Below are 17613 nucleotides of genomic sequence, written 5' to 3' on the forward strand. Positions count from 1 at the left end.
CCACCTAGCGGGTAGCTGAAAAAGATAGTACATAGTACCACTACTCGCCACTAGATGTCGATAAGTGTCACAATACACAATAATAATTGAAATGCAATAAAGCGTAAGTTTGCTTAGGTCACGCACTTTGCGACTATCCTAGTCTAGAAATATAATTAAGGGCAGAAATTGGCCCTTGGAACAAACTGAAAATATCATTATGGCCCGAAGGCATCAAAGTTTGCAGACCCCTATTCTAGATGAAGATATTTTTTTGGCAAATTTTTGCACCGACTCTATTATCCCGGGTACTTCTCTCAAATTTTTTTGTACCTTTGAAATATCTGCACTTATTTATAATACCTACATGAATAAATTTTAATTTCAAGGTTAAATTTGGACCAAGTATAGCTCACACTCTGGCCATAGCAAGTCAATTATGGGACGAAACTTACAAAACAAATGATAAGGACAGAGATTTTATCATAATGACACGTTTTGTTATTTGCAATAACACAAATTCGAACTTGAGATTTGGACAAACATCTACTGACGAAGACATTCTGCTTTCGCCCAGACAATTTCATATGTACAGTTGGAGGTCACATAAGAAAAAGCAGCAGTTGAAGGTCGCCTTGGAGGAAAACGAGTGGGTGTGGTCTAATTCTTTCACAATTTTCGAGGATGGTATGCAAACAATACAATTCAATTCGGAAAAAAATGTTTCCATGTTCATTAATGTTGAAGAATTATCAGCTACTCAAAAAAAGGTGACAATTTCTGGGCAATTGGTTATAAGTAATATGCTAATGGAAAATTTCGAATTAAAAGTTATGGAAGCTGTTACCGAAAACAAGGAAGCTGTGTTCAAGAACACACCCACTCATATAGTTTCGGGAAGAAATTCTACTTGTTCTATTTTTATCAACAATAAGAAGAAGTACTTCTTGCGATTGCGATTTTATGGCCTTGAATCAGCTTGGACTGGTGATATTCCATTGAGAGAACATTCAGCTGGGTCTCAACCATGGCTAGTGAAAGGTAAAAAATATATAGACATAATTTGAATAAGTTGAACATGGGCCACATTTTTTTCAGTACCATTGCAAGAACGAGGTCAGTTTTTGAGCATTTGGTGTCGTATCATCGTACAAGACATCAAAAAAACTAAGAGAATGCTAGCTATGTTCTGGCCTCTTTTCACCGTAAGATCGAATCTTCCTGTCAATTCAAAAATTCATATTGAAACCCCAACTCTGAATGTCCATCTTGATTCCGTTGTGAAGGGCAAGGGAATATTGCAACAGCTGTATTGTCCAGGAACTATCGACCATTCTCACCAAATAACCTTTCAAATTGAGTAAGTATTAATTTTTTTGTCCATTGGTGTAAATATTTCATCAAAGTGATTTTTTATTACAATTAGTATTTGTTGGTAACCTGTATGTAGTTATATGCATATTTACAAAAGACTAACGCCTGACGACACAAATACATTTTCTATTTATAATAATTGCAGTATTAGATATGCAAAAAAATTGAAAATTTTTAGATTTATGTATTGATCGAACTATGTCATAGAGTACACATATTCAAAATATGATAAAGAAAATATCAATAGTCAAAGGAATTTTAAATAAGTAGAAATCTTTCTTATCGTTGAAATATTTGAAATTTTTTAAATTTCATTTATTCAAAACTTCAATATTTGTTTCCTGTTTGTGGCATTATTGCAAAATCGATTTTGAAATCCTTGAAAATTTCACAAAAGGAAGTGATAAATTCTATTGAATTCTGTTTTTCCAATAACCAGTTGTCGCTCTCCTACGAAAGACAACTTGTGTGAGCTGAGGATTAACGTGATATTACCATTCAACTTGTGATTGCTAGCACGGGAAAGTATTCACAAAAAAATATATTGACAAAATATAAAAATTATATTTCAAACATATCTTATACCGTCAATTCTGTTTGCCATGACTACCTCACAAGAAAATCAAACTATATAAAAACTCTTCAATTGAAAATCAAAGTAGGTGAGAATTTATTATTTTTCAGCAGAATAACAATTTACCTGCCTGAATATGTAAAGATCACAAACACTAAATTAAAAAAATAATTTATCAAAGAATTTCATATCTATCAAAAAAATATTAGTTTTATGACTAGGAAATACTTTAGTATTTCATCTAGTTTCACTGTGTATTATTTGTTATCATCTTAATTATCTCTATAAACATGTATGTTTCTTATGTTTTTAAAGTTATTACTAAATTATTTTACCTTTTGACTTATTTATTTTTCAGCAACAAAGACTCATCATCAAATCCGTATGTTCCCCTCAACTATAGTCTGGTGGATCAGCAGAAGTTTTTCAAAAAGTCAGAAAATGAAAACATAGATGGAATATTGGAAGTTTTGAGTAACTTCAATGATTCAAAATGGCCATATTTCGGAGAAGATTTAGAAGGTATTGATTGGGTGATTGAAGATCAACCTTTGACACATGTTCAGGTATGGTAGAACAGTATAAAAGGGAAAAATAAATAAATCACAATTTTTTTTTTTTATATTCTGACGACTTCAACCAGACCATTGTAAATATTTAAAATACTAATTTTCAATTTTCTTATACATTTTTCATTTTTGTTGTATTTTTCTCATTTATATTCACACTAAAATAATCTATTTCAGGTTAAATATGGGAATGCTTGTGAATATTCATGTTCCTTGTTGGTAGAACTTCTGCCTTGGTGTCTCACTGTAAACAATTTAGGAGTACCGATATCCATTATGCTGAATGGTACTGAACTTTGTAGAATACAGCATCACGGGATAGTGGCACCACCAAAATTAGAGGTTAGCTTCTTTTCAAATGTAGATTATGAATTGAAAACGATACATTTAAAATAAACGCATTTAGACTCATAAAAGATTATCTCGGGTAAGTAATTTAAGCTAATGTTCTCTATTATATATGCTTCTTGCAGGAAAATTTCAACCTAGGTATATGCACTGGGGGCTCTTGGTGCTTTTCTGAGCCTCTTCAGCTCGCCAAATCTGATTGGAGTCAAACCTTTTACATGCCAAAGATAACAGGTACCATTCCTTTGGAAGGATCAATAAAGACATCGGTTAAATGTGATCTTCATATTTGCATGATATCAGTTACCAGCTCTATTTCAAATGAAATCAGATTGTTGAAGGTGGAGTATGAAATTGAAGTAATTTTGTGAATGTAATGTTTGTTTTATTCAAGGTATCTTCCACTCATGTTCTGTCGAACCATATGTCCACCCAAGTCCAAGTTATTTGCTTTGCAGTCCCAGATAGAGATGATATCTATGATTTTCCTAAGAATATAGATCCCTATTGCTTCACTGTAGCTCCACATTCCCATAAAAGGTGAGATTGGTTATTCATTTAGCAAGGTAACCGCCATGAGTATTCGGTGATTGACCTACTTTGTTTCCATGTTTTTACAACTTACGACACTGATCCATAGGGGAAAATGAAAATTATTTGCTTCACACAAAAACAATAATTGCATTTGAATAAACAAACACGTGTCATTTTACAACCAATTCCATATGTTGACTAAAATGAGTTCTTTCACATCAACGTATCGAAATGTGTTTAAAAAAAATAGTAATTTATAGTAATTTTTGTAATTAATTTATTCATTTCATGTCATTCAATCATTCAGTTACATAATTTGATTTCCCTGCGATTTTAAATTATCATTAATAATTCTATCGTAGAACCATTTATTAGACAATATGTAGCCACCTAAACTAGGCTTGTGTCGTGGCTGTTTCAGACTGATATTGGTTGTGTTATATAATATATAATAAAATAATTACATAAAAGCTAAAATAGGTCGTTGGTTATATATTACTGCCACGACACAAGCCTAAACTAGGCTTGTGTCGTGGCTGTTACAGACTGATATTGGTTGTGTTATATAATATATAATAAAATCATTACATAAAAGCTAAAATAGGTCGTTGGTTATATATTACTGCCACGACACAAGCCTAAACTAGGCTTGTGTCGTGGCTGTTACAGACTGATATTGGTTGTGTTATATAATATATAATAAAATCATTACATAAAAGCTAAAATAGGTCGTTGGTTATATATTACTGTGCGAGGTAATAAGAGGAGAGAGAGCAGATAATTTAGCTCAAAGATATCCTGCAGTTGATCATAATGATTTTTGATGCAAAACTTTCAGTTCCTTCTTTAATGTACAGTAATTATTAATATTTTTTATATGGAGTGGTAGCTTATTTTATAATTTTGGGGCCAAAATAAGTTACAAATTTATGGTTATGACTCAATCTACAGCGTAGTACTGTAATTGCTCTGTTGGAGGTCATTTGCATATTATTTTTATGTGTAATGATGTTAATGGGGTTACTACAAAATCCATAATAAACATTGATGAGCGTATAATTTTCTGACTTTGAACAAACCACTTTGTTCGTAGAGTAACTCTGTAGAATATCTCCTATCCTTTTTCAAGGCGATTTTGATCAGTGTGTTTCGTATTACGTCAAGATTATGTAGTGATGTTTTAAATAAGCCACCCCATACTAAGATGCAGTATCTAATCATTGACTCCACCATAAGTCAGGATTTGTTGCTTGGATAAAACCAATAAAGTATTTATGAAACTTTATGCATAAAGGAAGGTTTCATATTGGACAATCAACTGAACTCATATCAATGGTTGACAAAAAATATTTTAACTGTTCTAATGGCAAGTCGAAATGGCACTATCTGGTTTTGGATTATGAATGACTTGGTTTTTGGCTCTGGGTTTCAATTAGTTGCCTGACAGTGAAAGGCAGGATAAATATTGTTCGGCGGTCGATGTCAAAGCTTGGCTTTGATATTTATGGATTCAGTCTTCTCTCGATTCCACAAATGGTGTCTTTGAGAGAAGAGATGACATCACCTTTACTCACTCATGCTTATCCTTCAATAATAAAAAAATGGTTGCAAAATTCAAAAAATTAAAATGTCAGTTTTGTAGTTTCAAAGTCTCTAATAAGAATAGTGAAAATTTTACGGTATATGGTTCATTGAATGTTTTAGTCATATTTATTTTAAGAATGTACTAATTTGTTATACTCAATTAGTGTTAAAGCAGTTTTAAATCTAACCTAAGTGATGTTACATTATCATGTGAATGTCTTATTTATTCATATGTTCAATGTTTTAGTAATTCTGGTATTTCTATCATCCAGTGGCATACGTTGAATCAAGAATTGGAGGGAAACATAGACTACGCCCTTTACGTATCTTTCAGTATCCAACCGCATTTAGGATGGTCGTGTCCTTTGAGGGTTGACAAACCGTTTCTGCGAAAATCAACGTGCATAAAATCCTCCAATTTCCCGATTCCTATTGTTTTAACATGTCAGGAATATAAGGGACAAACATTCATTGCTATCCATAACGATACCCGACCTCAACTTTTTATCGAAAACAGAACTGGAGCTACACTGTTTTGTGCTCAAGGGCTCGGAGAAGGAAGAGTTGCAACCGAGGTCAAGCATTTCAGATGGCACTGTAAGATTGAGAATTCGTCTTGTCAGTATTATACTATGCCGTTTTTATCCGAGAAGTTCCCAGAGTTACCTCAGAACAATTTTTCAGAGAAGATATCAATTGCTTGTGATCCAGAGAGTAAGTTATGAGAATATGTTTTTATTATTATCAGGGTTTTTTTCAAGTTTTTTACAAATAGAAGGGAAGCATTTTCTATAACAAAATTTCTTTGTTTTTTTCAAAATATTCGTTTTTTCAATTGATACACTTTTGCATGTATTCAAACCAATTCACGAAATGCCAATATTGATCAAATTGTACAGGATCCACGTCAAAGAGGTCTTTTTCTTACTTAAATGTTGATGCAAAATCGAATATATTACAATTTTTGATATGCCTAGGCATGCTTCTATCTCAGCGTTCATCACATGTCGACTTCCTTCAATCATCTTGCTTAATATGTATTTCAATATTTTTTGGAATCATAATCGATTTTGATCGCCCTTTCAAAGAGTTCCACTGACAGAAAATACTGCGAACAAATTGTAAACAATTTTTTCTTATGATGTTTCATTCCCAAAATTTTAACGTGACAATTTAATACATTCTTGTCGAGTTAGTCCTTATCCTAGCACCATAAAAAATGAAATTTTTAAAAGACATATAAGAATTTATGATCTTTGCCTATATAGGCCACTTTACTGAAAATGAAAATTTTTCCTATTTTTCTGTACCAATTGTTTGTATGTCGTTTTGTCAGGAAAGATTCTAGTCCTAATTAGTATCTAAATTTATAAAATCACAAGAATATAGGACACATTTCCCCCTCTCCTGAGTTGTGAATAAACACCAAGTTATTTAATTCAAGAAGTATGTTTTATTTGCCCATTCTTCAATTGAAATGTAATGTAATATTTTGATCATTTCTGGATGAAAAGTGACAGATAAAATTTTCTCTGGCTTATCAGAAAGAAAATTGTAGTAAAGCCACAATTGAAATATTGTCAATTGTTTTCCAAAATGGTTGGATTCATTTGCAATAAAATTACTGTATTGTCTGCATATATTGTATACTTTCACAATAATTTAAGTTGACAAATTTTTTTAATGTATGATATATATAAAATGGGACCCAAATATAATATTTGAGGAGTCGAGTTTTTTATGACATCTAGTACAAACTTTCATTTTTAAATATTTTTCAGGTGATTTAAACGATTTTCAGTGGTCTGCTTCCTTGAGCATCATTCATGATAACGAGCAATTTCTGAGAATCCCTTACTATGGAGATATCAAAGTTACCATAGTAAATACAGCTTATACCACTTTTCTAACATTGGATTCGGCCAGTCAAGTAAGTTGAAGACTTCAAATGGTTCTAGTTCACCATGTATTTATAAATCTGAATTCTCCAGGTTGAAATCAGTGCCAAAGATATAAGAGTAAGGTTATCCATGCATGAAAGTGAACAGCCAACGAGATTAATTGAAAAATCTTCAGTGAGTTTATAATATCTAAAACTTTCCCTGTCATATTTTTATTTTTTTTCATTCTATTATATATTTAAGCATATTCGTTTCCAGGAACCAACTGCTGTACTGGTGTCAGAATTGTTTGAAAATGAAGATATCCCTCGTTCTTTCTCTGACACATCCGTTAAAGGATCCAGCCCGATCCTCAAAAAAAAGTTTCCCAAACATGTTCATCGTTCATCATCCACCCTGGCTCTTGACAAACGCAGTTGGTCAGAAACTAATTTAACAAAATTATCTGTTACAACAAAGTCTTTGCTTGTTAAGACATTACCGATGAAAGAGAAATGGAATTCAATCGATTTATATGCCTTTATAAAAAGTTTTTCTGTTATATTCATATCCGATTCAGAATCTGAAGGAAATGAGAGGTGGGAAATTGCTAGTTTTGTGTGCGATAATATCGTTCTTTGTGTAACACAGGCAGAGGTGAGTGAAATATTTGTATGCTCCCAAAAATAAGTAAAACCCTTTGCTTTTGTTTCAGAATATGAAAGTTAAAATATCCGCATCTGATGTACAATTTGATAACCAACTGTGTTCGAGAGAATCTTATGATTTTCCAGTTGTTCTAATCGGGCAGGAAGTGAAAGAGATTAAGAAACTCTTAACCCTTAATGTTCCTATTAAAGTTTTGATAGAAGGTGCATCGGAGAAGGCATTAGTTATGATGGACTTCACATTAGAAACTTGGAAAGACCATTCTAAGACAAAGTTCATCACAGGTCAGTCCCAAGAGTTTTTCCTGAAAATTTTCACCTGAATCAATCAATCAATCAAAATCTGTTTTATTTTCTCATGAAGATTTTCCATAAATTGAAAGGGGTATATTTTTAGGGGAGATTAGTTTTTAAGAAACATTAAAATTATTTCTGGATGGAGGTATTGAATCATAAACTCTGAATTTTCCAGTTGGAATGATATGGTTGTATGGTGGAACAGGGCCTACCTTGTTGGAGTTGTTTTTCCTCATCTTCATACTTTTTCCTCAGTAAAATTAACTTACGCATATGATACAAATGCTGTAGGTTTGATGACACTGAAGATAGCATATCATTCACTATTCCACACAGTTATTCCATATGGAGTCTTGATTTGGAGGCATTCCACAAACTCAATCACAATTTCAGATGTCAGAAAAAAGCCATGAGAATCATGGTAAACGTAGGATGTAGGGAACACTGTCGCCCGCTTTTTATTCAATTTGAAAACATGCCACTTCCACATATATATATATATATATATATGTGTGTGTGTGTGTGTGTGTGTGTGTGTGTGTGTGTGTGTGTGTGTGTGTGTGTGTGTGTGTGTGTGTGTGTGTGTGTGTGTGTGTGTGTGTGTGTGTGTGTGTGTGTGTGTGTGTGTGTGTGTGTGTGTGTGTGTGTGTGTGTGTGTGTGTGTGTGTGTGTGTGTGTGTGTGTGTGTGTGTGTGTGTGTGTGTGTGTGTGTGTGTGTGTGTGTGTGCGTGCGTGTGCGTGCGTGCGTGCGTGCGTGCGTGCGTGCGTGCGTGCGTGCGTGCGTGCGTGCGTGCGTGCGTGCGTGCGTGCGTGCGTGCGTGCGTGCGTGCGTGCGTGCGTGCGTGCGTGCGTGCGTGCGTGCGTGCGTGCGTGCGTGCGTGCGTGCGTGCGTGCGTGCGTGCGTGCGTGCGTGCGTGCGTGCGTGCGTGCGTGCGTGCGTGCGTGCGTGCGTGCGTGCGTGCGTGCGTGCGTGCGTGCGTGCGTGCGTGCGTGCGTGCGTGCGTGCGTGCGTGCGTGCGTGCGTGCGTGCGTGCGTGCGTGCGTGCGTGCGTGCGTGCGTGCGTGCGTGCGTGCGTGCGTGCGTGCGTGCGTGCGTGCGTGCGTGCGTGCGTGCGTGCGTGCGTGCGTGCGTGCGTGCGTGCGTGCGTGCGTGCGTGCGTGCGTGCGTGCGTGCGTGCGTGCGTGCGTGCGTGCGTGCGTGCGTGCGTGCGTGCGTGCGTGCGTGCGTGCGTGCGTGCGTGCGTGCGTGCGTGCGTGCGTGCGTGCGTGCGTGCGTGCGTGCGTGCGTGCGTGCGTGCGTGCGTGCGTGCGTGCGTGCGTGCGTGCGTGCGTGCGTGCGTGCGTGCGTGCGTGCGTGCGTGCGTGCGTGCGTGCGTGCGTGCGTGCGTGCGTGCGTGCGTGCGTGCGTGCGTGCGTGCGTGCGTGCGTGCGTGCGTGCGTGCGTGCGTGCGTGCGTGCGTGCGTGCGTGCGTGCGTGCGTGCGTGCGTGCGTGCGTGCGTGCGTGCGTGCGTGCGTGCGTGCGTGCGTGCGTGCGTGCGTGCGTGCGTGCGTGCGTGCGTGCGTGCGTGCGTGCGTGCGTGCGTGCGTGCGTGCGTGCGTGCGTGCGTGCGTGCGTGCGTGCGTGCGTGCGTGCGTGCGTGCGTGCGTGTGTGTGTGTGTGTTGTCGTCAAAACACTCTCACAATCATGATTATTAATCAAGATCTGCAATGTTTATCGAATAATACAAGACATAAGTTAGCAGTAATATCAAGAGATATATTTTCAACCACAGTTTCTAAGCAATCCAAGAATATGAGTACGATGCTGTAGCTGATTCATATTGTAAAGCTGTGATAAAGCTTGTTCTTATGTTTGTTGACTTTTTATATTGATATCTTTATTTTTATTACTATTCATGTGACACTGTGATCATTTTAAGGAATTTTGATGTGCCAGTTTTATTTTTTCATAAAATTCATTACTTTAATCTAGAGACGTTGTTGTTCATTTTAAGTGTCTGAAATAGTACCTATAGTATATATGACTTGCCATAAATGTATTTTTGTATATAAAGTGGTCAAATAAATTACTCTACTCTACTCATTGAAGCAGTGATGCACAGTACAGTGAAGTTTTTACATGATCTGATATTATTGTTGTCAATTTAAAAAAAATTATAAGCTCTCATGAGAACTACACATGAATAACTTGTAATCCATTTTGAGAAAGAAATGTTTTACTTTAAAATTTGTATTCTATAACTTATATGAAAACAGTTAATCAACGATCTGCTGTCGATATTAACTCTCATTTGTAATGACTTATAGTCATGGGCGAGAGCTGTTACACTTTTGCAAAGTTTGTAATCAAAATCATAGCAGAATTGCAGTGAGTATAATCTTGCAGATGTCCTTGATAACCTAACTCCTCAAGTATCTTGGATAAATTAATTTTATCATTGCCACTTTGAACTATCTGTCCATGTTTTATTCATTTGATTGTTTTCACTTGACAATTCCCACGAAAGGAATAAAGCATATTATTTTTTCTGACATAGATAAGAAATCATGGGAAAATTTACATTCTTTTGTTTTTTTATTTATTCCAGGAGTGAAATCGTTGAAAGTAAGGGTGAATCCCATCTCTTGTTACATAGAGGACACATACATAACTAGGCTGATGAATTACCTCAGTGTTTTCATTCCAACAAGGCTGGTTTTATTGCCGATTAGAAAATCAATATTGAAACTCAATAATACCTCAGGATGTGTAAGGACCCTTATAATTTTCAGAATTTTTGTTATTATCATTTGTTTCAGGTGAACGTCCCTGAAATTGTGTCTTGGCAATGCGCCATCTTAGCCAGACCATTAACATTGCGGAAAATCCTCATAGAGCCACTGTCGCTCTTACTGTCTGTTCATTCCTCTGTCAAACTTTATATAGCTTTGGATCAGTCACCATTATATTTTGGACAATTTGAAAGACGAAGACTTCTTACTACTCACTATAGGTATGCAGGTTAGATAGTCATGTTTCCTTTTTTTTTTTAATTTTGCTCAATTTTTATCCTTCACATTTCAGAAATAAATGAAAAAAAAAAATAATGCACGAACTCTCAAAGTATATTTAATCATCTATTTTTTTTAGTTTCAGTTCTGATTTGTTTTTTGTTTTTTTTTTCGCTTTTTTGTACATAGTTATATTATAGTTTTTTATTATTGTTTTTTTGCCTTTCACAGTGTCATCCCCAAAGTATGCACCATATGGGAAACTTATTTATTAAGGGTTTTTCAACAAAAAGTTATTCTTGATAAAAGTTTGTGCATCCCCTAAAACTAAACATGCACCAACAAAATACAGTACAACATACGTAATATACAGTCGGTAGCCAAGCGGTTCGGCGTGGGTGCTTTGTTCACTCACTCGAATTGACTGCCGTGTTGGTCGGTGGTTCAAGCCCTAGTCTGAACGATCGATCTTCACTTGCTACCGTCCAACCCGTGTTAGGAATCACACGTTAAAAGGTAAGACCTCGTTAATCCTTAGCTCGCACAAGTTTCTACTTCTGAGGGTTGTCGTTCGTAGGGGTGCGACAGCTGGTTAACGGAAAAACAGATTTTAAACAGAAACTCAGTTCTCGCTTGGCTATTTACGAGAGGATTTTTATTTGCTGTTTCACCCATTCATTCATTCATCCAAAATAATGAAAGAACTCATTTGAAACTTAATTAAATATTTATTGTGAAGAAACAGAAAAAAAATAAACTCACTCAAATGTTAATAAAAATAATACATTAAAACAATCAAAAAACTTACATTATACTGCCACCCAGCAGGATTGAAGAAAAGGAGATGTGCTGCATTGCTGATGATTAATCGATACTCAAATGAATACTGAATACTGTCTGTTGACTGTTAACTATTAACTATGATCCATGATCTTGACCTCCCTCAATATTTATAAAGAATTATACGCTGACATTGCGACTTTGATCCGGTCACTGTACTGAGGTAAAATGCACAGCATGCAATCTGTGCCAACTTTGCGTATTTGGAGATTGTTTTATATTCTATATCCTGTGATCGGATCAATTTCGATGTCTATGAACTTGAAATATTAAAAGATGTAATTCTGAATACTGAGTGTTCTTGTGTTAAAATATTGAAGTGAGGTTGGAACATCTTTCAATTCATGTATTTACTTAAATGAATCTGAATTATTTCATGATTATTTTCTATATTTGACAATACGAGGAGCCTTCAAATATTTGATTTTGTGACAAGAGTGTACTCTTATTTTAAAAATCTCGGAAAATTTTATTTAAAAAAGTTGTTTATCATTGAAAAATACATCTGGATTTGAAGTCATGGCCATCTAAGTGAAGTTTTATTTTTTTACCCATTTTTTTAAAATGGGGACTACGAAAAACAAACTTTTGCTAAAAATTGGGTAAAAAAATTAAACTTCACTTAGACGGCCATAACAAATCTAGATGTATTTTTCAATGCTGAACGACTTTTCTAAATAACATTTCCCGAGATTTTTCAAAATAAGAGTACTTTACTCTTGTCACAAAATCAAATATTTGAAGGTTCCTCGTATATTACGTGTGTTTTACTGTATTTTGTTGGTGCATGTTTAGTTTTAGGGGATGCACAAACTTTTATAAGGAATAACTTTTTGTCGAAAAACCCTTAATAAACAAGTTTCCCATATGGTGCATACTTTGGGGATGACACTGTATAAACATGAAAGTTTCTAGCCGAAATAAATCGTTGCTATAATTTTTCAATGGTCTTACTTGTCGAGACCTGAAAGAGATAACGTCCAATTATTTCTGTTCCAAGGTTAGGACATGCTATGACCATGCATTACCTTTCCGGAGCAATATTTGGAGCAGGTTGGGTGGTTAGCTCGCTAGAACTACTAGGAAGCCCAGGAGGTTTAGCTCGAGCCATGGGCACTGGTTTAAGAGATTTTGTGAGCCTGCCTTACAGAGGTAAGAACGTAAACTTCATTGATCTTCATGGATTTAAATTTTTGTAATTTTTTTTTAGGTTTGGTGGAGGGGCCAATGGCCTTCCTCAGGGGTATCACCCAGGGCTTTGCCTCGCTAATGAAGCATGTGACGGCGGGAACTCTCCTGTCATTAACTAAACTGGCTTCGAGTGTGGCGAGAAACTTGGATAGGCTGACTTTAGATGAAGAACATCTCAAAAGGGCGGAGGAGCAAAGACGGCAAAGACCGCAGGGTTTGGCACAAGGTTTCATGCAGGTGGGTTGATGATGTAAAAATATTTTATTTGATAATTGATTATTTCATTCACACAAAATTAAAATATTATTTCGAATCAGTTTTAACTTTCATGACATTATTTCTATTTAATTAATTTTAATAACAGTCATAAAAATTGAAACCAAATTACTTGATTTTACCAAAAGTTCAAATAATTTATATCAATGTTTTCCAGATTATGTGTGATATTTTGAAAATTCAATAAAGGATCCATTATACAACCAAACTTTTTTTCAGAGTGTTAATCGAGATGAGTAATACAATGAAAAATGTGCAATAATTGCAATTTAACAATTACTCAAAAATCTATTCATTCAAGGAAAAAAGTAAATTGTCATGTTTCTAATTCTGGATTCTATGTTGATAGTACATACAATATGTCACATTGTAAGTGATACAGTTTTCAGGTAATGTTCTTGCTACAAAGGACTGATTAAAATACAGCTTCATTCATTGAATAGTAATTCATTTTTATAGTAATATCTGTAATAAATATCTGAACTAACTGGTCAACTATTTAGATTTAACAACCTTCATTTGTTTGTAGGGCTTGACCGGACTGGGTATAAGTCTTCTCGGAGCAGTGGGAGGCATAGCCCATCATTCCCTTCAATCTGTGATAACTGATGGAGCCTCGCCAAGGTCATTCGTGGCAGGGGTTGGTCTTGGGCTCGTGGGAATAGTTACAAAACCTCTGAGTGGAGCTGCAGAACTTGTTGCTCTGACAGGACAGGGTAAATAATATGTTGTTTAAACATTCCCTTCTACAAATCCGGCAACTGAATTTACTCTCAATTGTTCTAGAACTGCTATGTCCTTAGCATCGCTAACATTATGCATCATTAAGTGAAAAAGTTGGTTATGCATTTGGTTTTTTGGGGTACATGTTGTTGAAAACAGAGCTATCAGAGCAAAATAAGAGGGACCAATGAAGGAATGAATTGAATGTTACAAGTTCAGACTCACATTGTCTAAAGAAGGTGTTGATAATGAAATGAAAACGAGTTAAATTTCAAGGTTATTGTAAATATTAAAAAATACCCGGACCAAAATATTGTAAGTTGACACAGAAAAAGGGGAAAAATCAATAAGCAATGGGTGTAAGAATTCAAAAAGTGTATCAGCGCTAATTTGAAAAACATTGTATTGTGACCTGAAATGAAAATGAATTATGTAATAAATGTGTTAACAATAAATGAAATGTCAAGCTTATACAAACAACAAAAATTAGATGAAAATAAAATAGAATAATCAAGATAAATGATGAAAAAAGCAAAAAAAACAAACAAAGAAAAAATTTCAAAGCAAGTTACTTCACAGCGTTTTGGTTTTATTAGTATCCACAATCGAAATATTTTCTTATTTTGCATTTTTCATGATTTATGTTGATTGTTTTATTTCATTTCTATTTGAATTCATTTTTTTTACATATTTGACATTTCACTTAGTGTAAATTTTTGTTCTTACAATTTTTTGAATTTCTATACTCATTGCTTGTTCATTTTTGCTCATTTTTTTTGTATTTCAATTATCTAATCTGAATATTTCAGTTCGGTAATTTTTTAGTATTCTCAAAAACGTTTAACATTTTATTCATTGTCATTTTATTTGTTTTCCACATATTTCAAATCTGTTAACACCTTTTGCAGAAATCAGAACTTGTTACATTCACTAGAAATATTGTCAACCACTCTCAAACAAACATCAAATAAATTAATATTTGTTTATTATGGCTCTGATAATAGTAGGTAGAGTCCAAAGTAAAAGGATCTATTCGAGTCTCCACTGCAACCCCATGAGATTTTATTGGAGATTTTCACACACTCCTTTGTTGAATCGTCTCAGGTCGCTGTTGAGATTTGTGTGATATTCAATGTTTGTTTACTGTTATTGTCCATTTAGTGTCATAATAATTAGCGTTGGTCCAATCAACTTATATAAATGAGAAAGAATTTAATAAAAATACAATCTACTTCACAATTTTCACTCTTCTCATATTAACGTTCAGATGGTCTTCAAGAAGCAAAACACTTCTGAATGATAATGTAGTTCACAATGGGTGACTTATACAGTAATTATGTAATTATGAGCGAGAGACATCATGTGAATGATTAAAAGCTCCCTCATTATGGTTAGAAAATATAATAGAGTATATTTACTTGCAATATAAAATACACTGTGTACAGCTGCTGGACTGAGTCATGCCCAGTGAGAAGCCTCTCCCTCAATACAATAAGTATGTATGTACGATTTCTCCCACCGGCCATGACACAGTCCGGTAGCTCTACATGGCAAGTCGAACAAATGTAAAATACATCTACGTTGACTATATTTTATATAAATTAAACGTTCAAAACGTAAGAAAATGAATTTTTGAGTTATAAAACTCCTCCAAAGTATAGAAACTATTTTTGAATAAGCATTTGTCAACTCCATATTTGAACCTGAAATAACAGCTGATTCTCTGGATACAGTTAGGAAGTGCATTAAACAAAGTAATGCAATTGTAATAAAAACATTTTTTGTATATTAAAGTTTTGAATTTTGGAATTTGTAACTTATTACATCTTGTTTCACATTCATGTTGTTTAACTGTTGGATGTACTCTTTCATACGACTCTCTTCACAAAAGTTATGTAATAATTATCATTTTCCATGTACACGTGGGTACTTCCATATCGTTTCTTTCGTCAATAATTTAGTTTTAGGATTTTTTTCTTCGAAAAATACTTAAATTATCATTGTCTTCATCTAAATTATAAACGATAATAAAAATAAATCTCCATTTCTGGACAAAAATACTGTAGCAGATGCTGATAAAAGTTCATAGTGGTTTTAATTTCATGACTAACAACAAATATATGGGAATTCTCAAAATATCATAGTATACCTTTCTAGTATATGAATAAAAAAATTAATTATTCTTTTGACTATATCAGTTGATAATGTTTATCTTTCACAGGTCTGCTGCAAGGGGCTGGTTGGAACTCTCTTCCAGAACCACGATCAGTTCCCTTAGTATACAAAATTGAACACGGCACAAATTCACTTCTGAAATATAATTGGAAACATATCCATGCCATGTCTCCGTCACAAATACTGTATGTTGCAGAAGCTACGAACATCTCCAGTACCTCTCAGTATGAATCGATTGCTCTAATTCTGACAGTCGATGCTTTGATAATTGTCAATTTAGACGAAGATGAAACGCAAAGAGTAATAAGCCTTTCAGACTTAACTGTTTGTCCGAATAATGATCCTACTTTGCTTGTATTCAAACTGACTCCTCCTTTGGTTCAAGCAAAGTCTGAGGATGAATGTGCTGCTGAAATGGATCCTGTAAGTAGGGCCAGAGTAGCAGATTATGTGAAAAGCACAAAAGGTTTGTTGAATTTGCCAGAATCAGAAAATGGGGCTGAGCACTCAGAAATCGACATATCCCCCCTATCTTCACCTGGTGCCACAGAGAATGCTTCTGAAGAATCCACAGTATTAACGTATTATGTAAATTTGCAATGTAGAAATTATTTCCTTTGTTTGCTGGCTCTTGCCAAGCAGCAAAGACTAAATTATAATTTTCCAGTTTTATAGAAAAATGTAACTTTTTTACACCATCGTGATGAAATAAAATATATTTATTGTTGATGATTGTTTTTGATCTCGTTATAATTTATTCTAAAACAAATTAAACAAATACATCATTCTCTTTTGAAGGTCTAGTAACCTTGTTGCAAAAATGGTTTGTAAAGGTTGGTTGATGGAAGTTAATTGTTTGAGAATTCACGCGAAGTGAATCTGCAAATAAAATATATTTTAAGCTTTTATATCATATAAATTGTGCAATGTGATAAATTGATAGGTTTCGGTTAATTTAAAACTGTTCTTTTGAGAACATGTAAATAAAAATGTGGCGGAATCGGCCAATACTTGATGAAAATCCATTAAGTATTCAAGAAACACTTCATTGTGAGATTGTCACTAAACAGTTTTTAAAAACGCAACACTTGTTTCGCTATACAATAGCTTCTTCAGGTCTCTCTATTATACTATTGACATATTACACATTAGTGAAAATCCTGTCAGTTATAGATACATCATAAAAATGAGAAAACAGCGGTTGAAGTTGATTGGTTTTGACGAAAACCACGCTAACATTTTGTTAAACTATTTCTATCACCAAGATTCTTTGAGATCGGACGTGAACGCGAAAACAGCTAAAGACGAGTTTATTGAAAACACTTCCACTCGTTCTGGTGACTCAATGCTGACAGGATTTTTGTTCTGATGACAAAATGCTCTTAATGCTGACAGGATTTTTGTTCTGATGACAAAATGCTGCCAGGATTTTTGTTATGATGACAAAATGCTGTTAATGCTGACAGCATTTTTGTTCTGGCGAGGGAAAAAGGGCTTAACAATAGATCAATTTCACGCCAGTTTCTAAATTTATCAAGTAAAGACGAGTTCTTCAATTCATTGACATTGACGAATACTTCGTTTTATCCGATAAATTCATCTATAGCT

General features: G+C 34.8%; 1 protein-coding gene across 2 annotated transcripts in view; it reads left to right on the top strand.

Moving 5' to 3' along the window:
• Vps13B (Vacuolar protein sorting 13B) overlaps nucleotides 1–16732 on the top strand; it is a 41413-nt gene extending 24681 nt beyond the window's left edge. For both annotated transcript variants that reach the window (XM_074175724.1, XM_074175725.1), the window contains 17 exons: nucleotides 369–1020; nucleotides 1078–1339; nucleotides 2286–2493; nucleotides 2674–2838; nucleotides 2970–3185; nucleotides 3239–3384; nucleotides 5210–5676; nucleotides 6744–6892; nucleotides 6954–7037; nucleotides 7122–7499; nucleotides 7558–7795; nucleotides 10398–10558; nucleotides 10609–10802; nucleotides 12641–12792; nucleotides 12851–13068; nucleotides 13637–13823; nucleotides 16052–16732. In XM_074175724.1, the coding sequence (XP_074031825.1) occupies nucleotides 369–1020; nucleotides 1078–1339; nucleotides 2286–2493; nucleotides 2674–2838; nucleotides 2970–3185; nucleotides 3239–3384; nucleotides 5210–5676; nucleotides 6744–6892; nucleotides 6954–7037; nucleotides 7122–7499; nucleotides 7558–7795; nucleotides 10398–10558; nucleotides 10609–10802; nucleotides 12641–12792; nucleotides 12851–13068; nucleotides 13637–13823; nucleotides 16052–16680 (4506 nt within the window). In that variant the 3' untranslated portion in view covers nucleotides 16681–16732. The remainder of the gene's footprint in view (nucleotides 1–368; nucleotides 1021–1077; nucleotides 1340–2285; nucleotides 2494–2673; nucleotides 2839–2969; nucleotides 3186–3238; nucleotides 3385–5209; nucleotides 5677–6743; nucleotides 6893–6953; nucleotides 7038–7121; nucleotides 7500–7557; nucleotides 7796–10397; nucleotides 10559–10608; nucleotides 10803–12640; nucleotides 12793–12850; nucleotides 13069–13636; nucleotides 13824–16051) is intronic.
• Nucleotides 16733–17613: the final 881 nt, after the last annotated feature.

This window comes from Leptinotarsa decemlineata, unplaced genomic scaffold (assembly GCF_025532065.1).
Source record: "Leptinotarsa decemlineata unplaced genomic scaffold, Ldec_3_MD MMD2_tig00001064_RagTag_RagTag, whole genome shotgun sequence".
NCBI classification, from domain to species: Eukaryota; Metazoa; Arthropoda; class Insecta; order Coleoptera; family Chrysomelidae; genus Leptinotarsa; species Leptinotarsa decemlineata.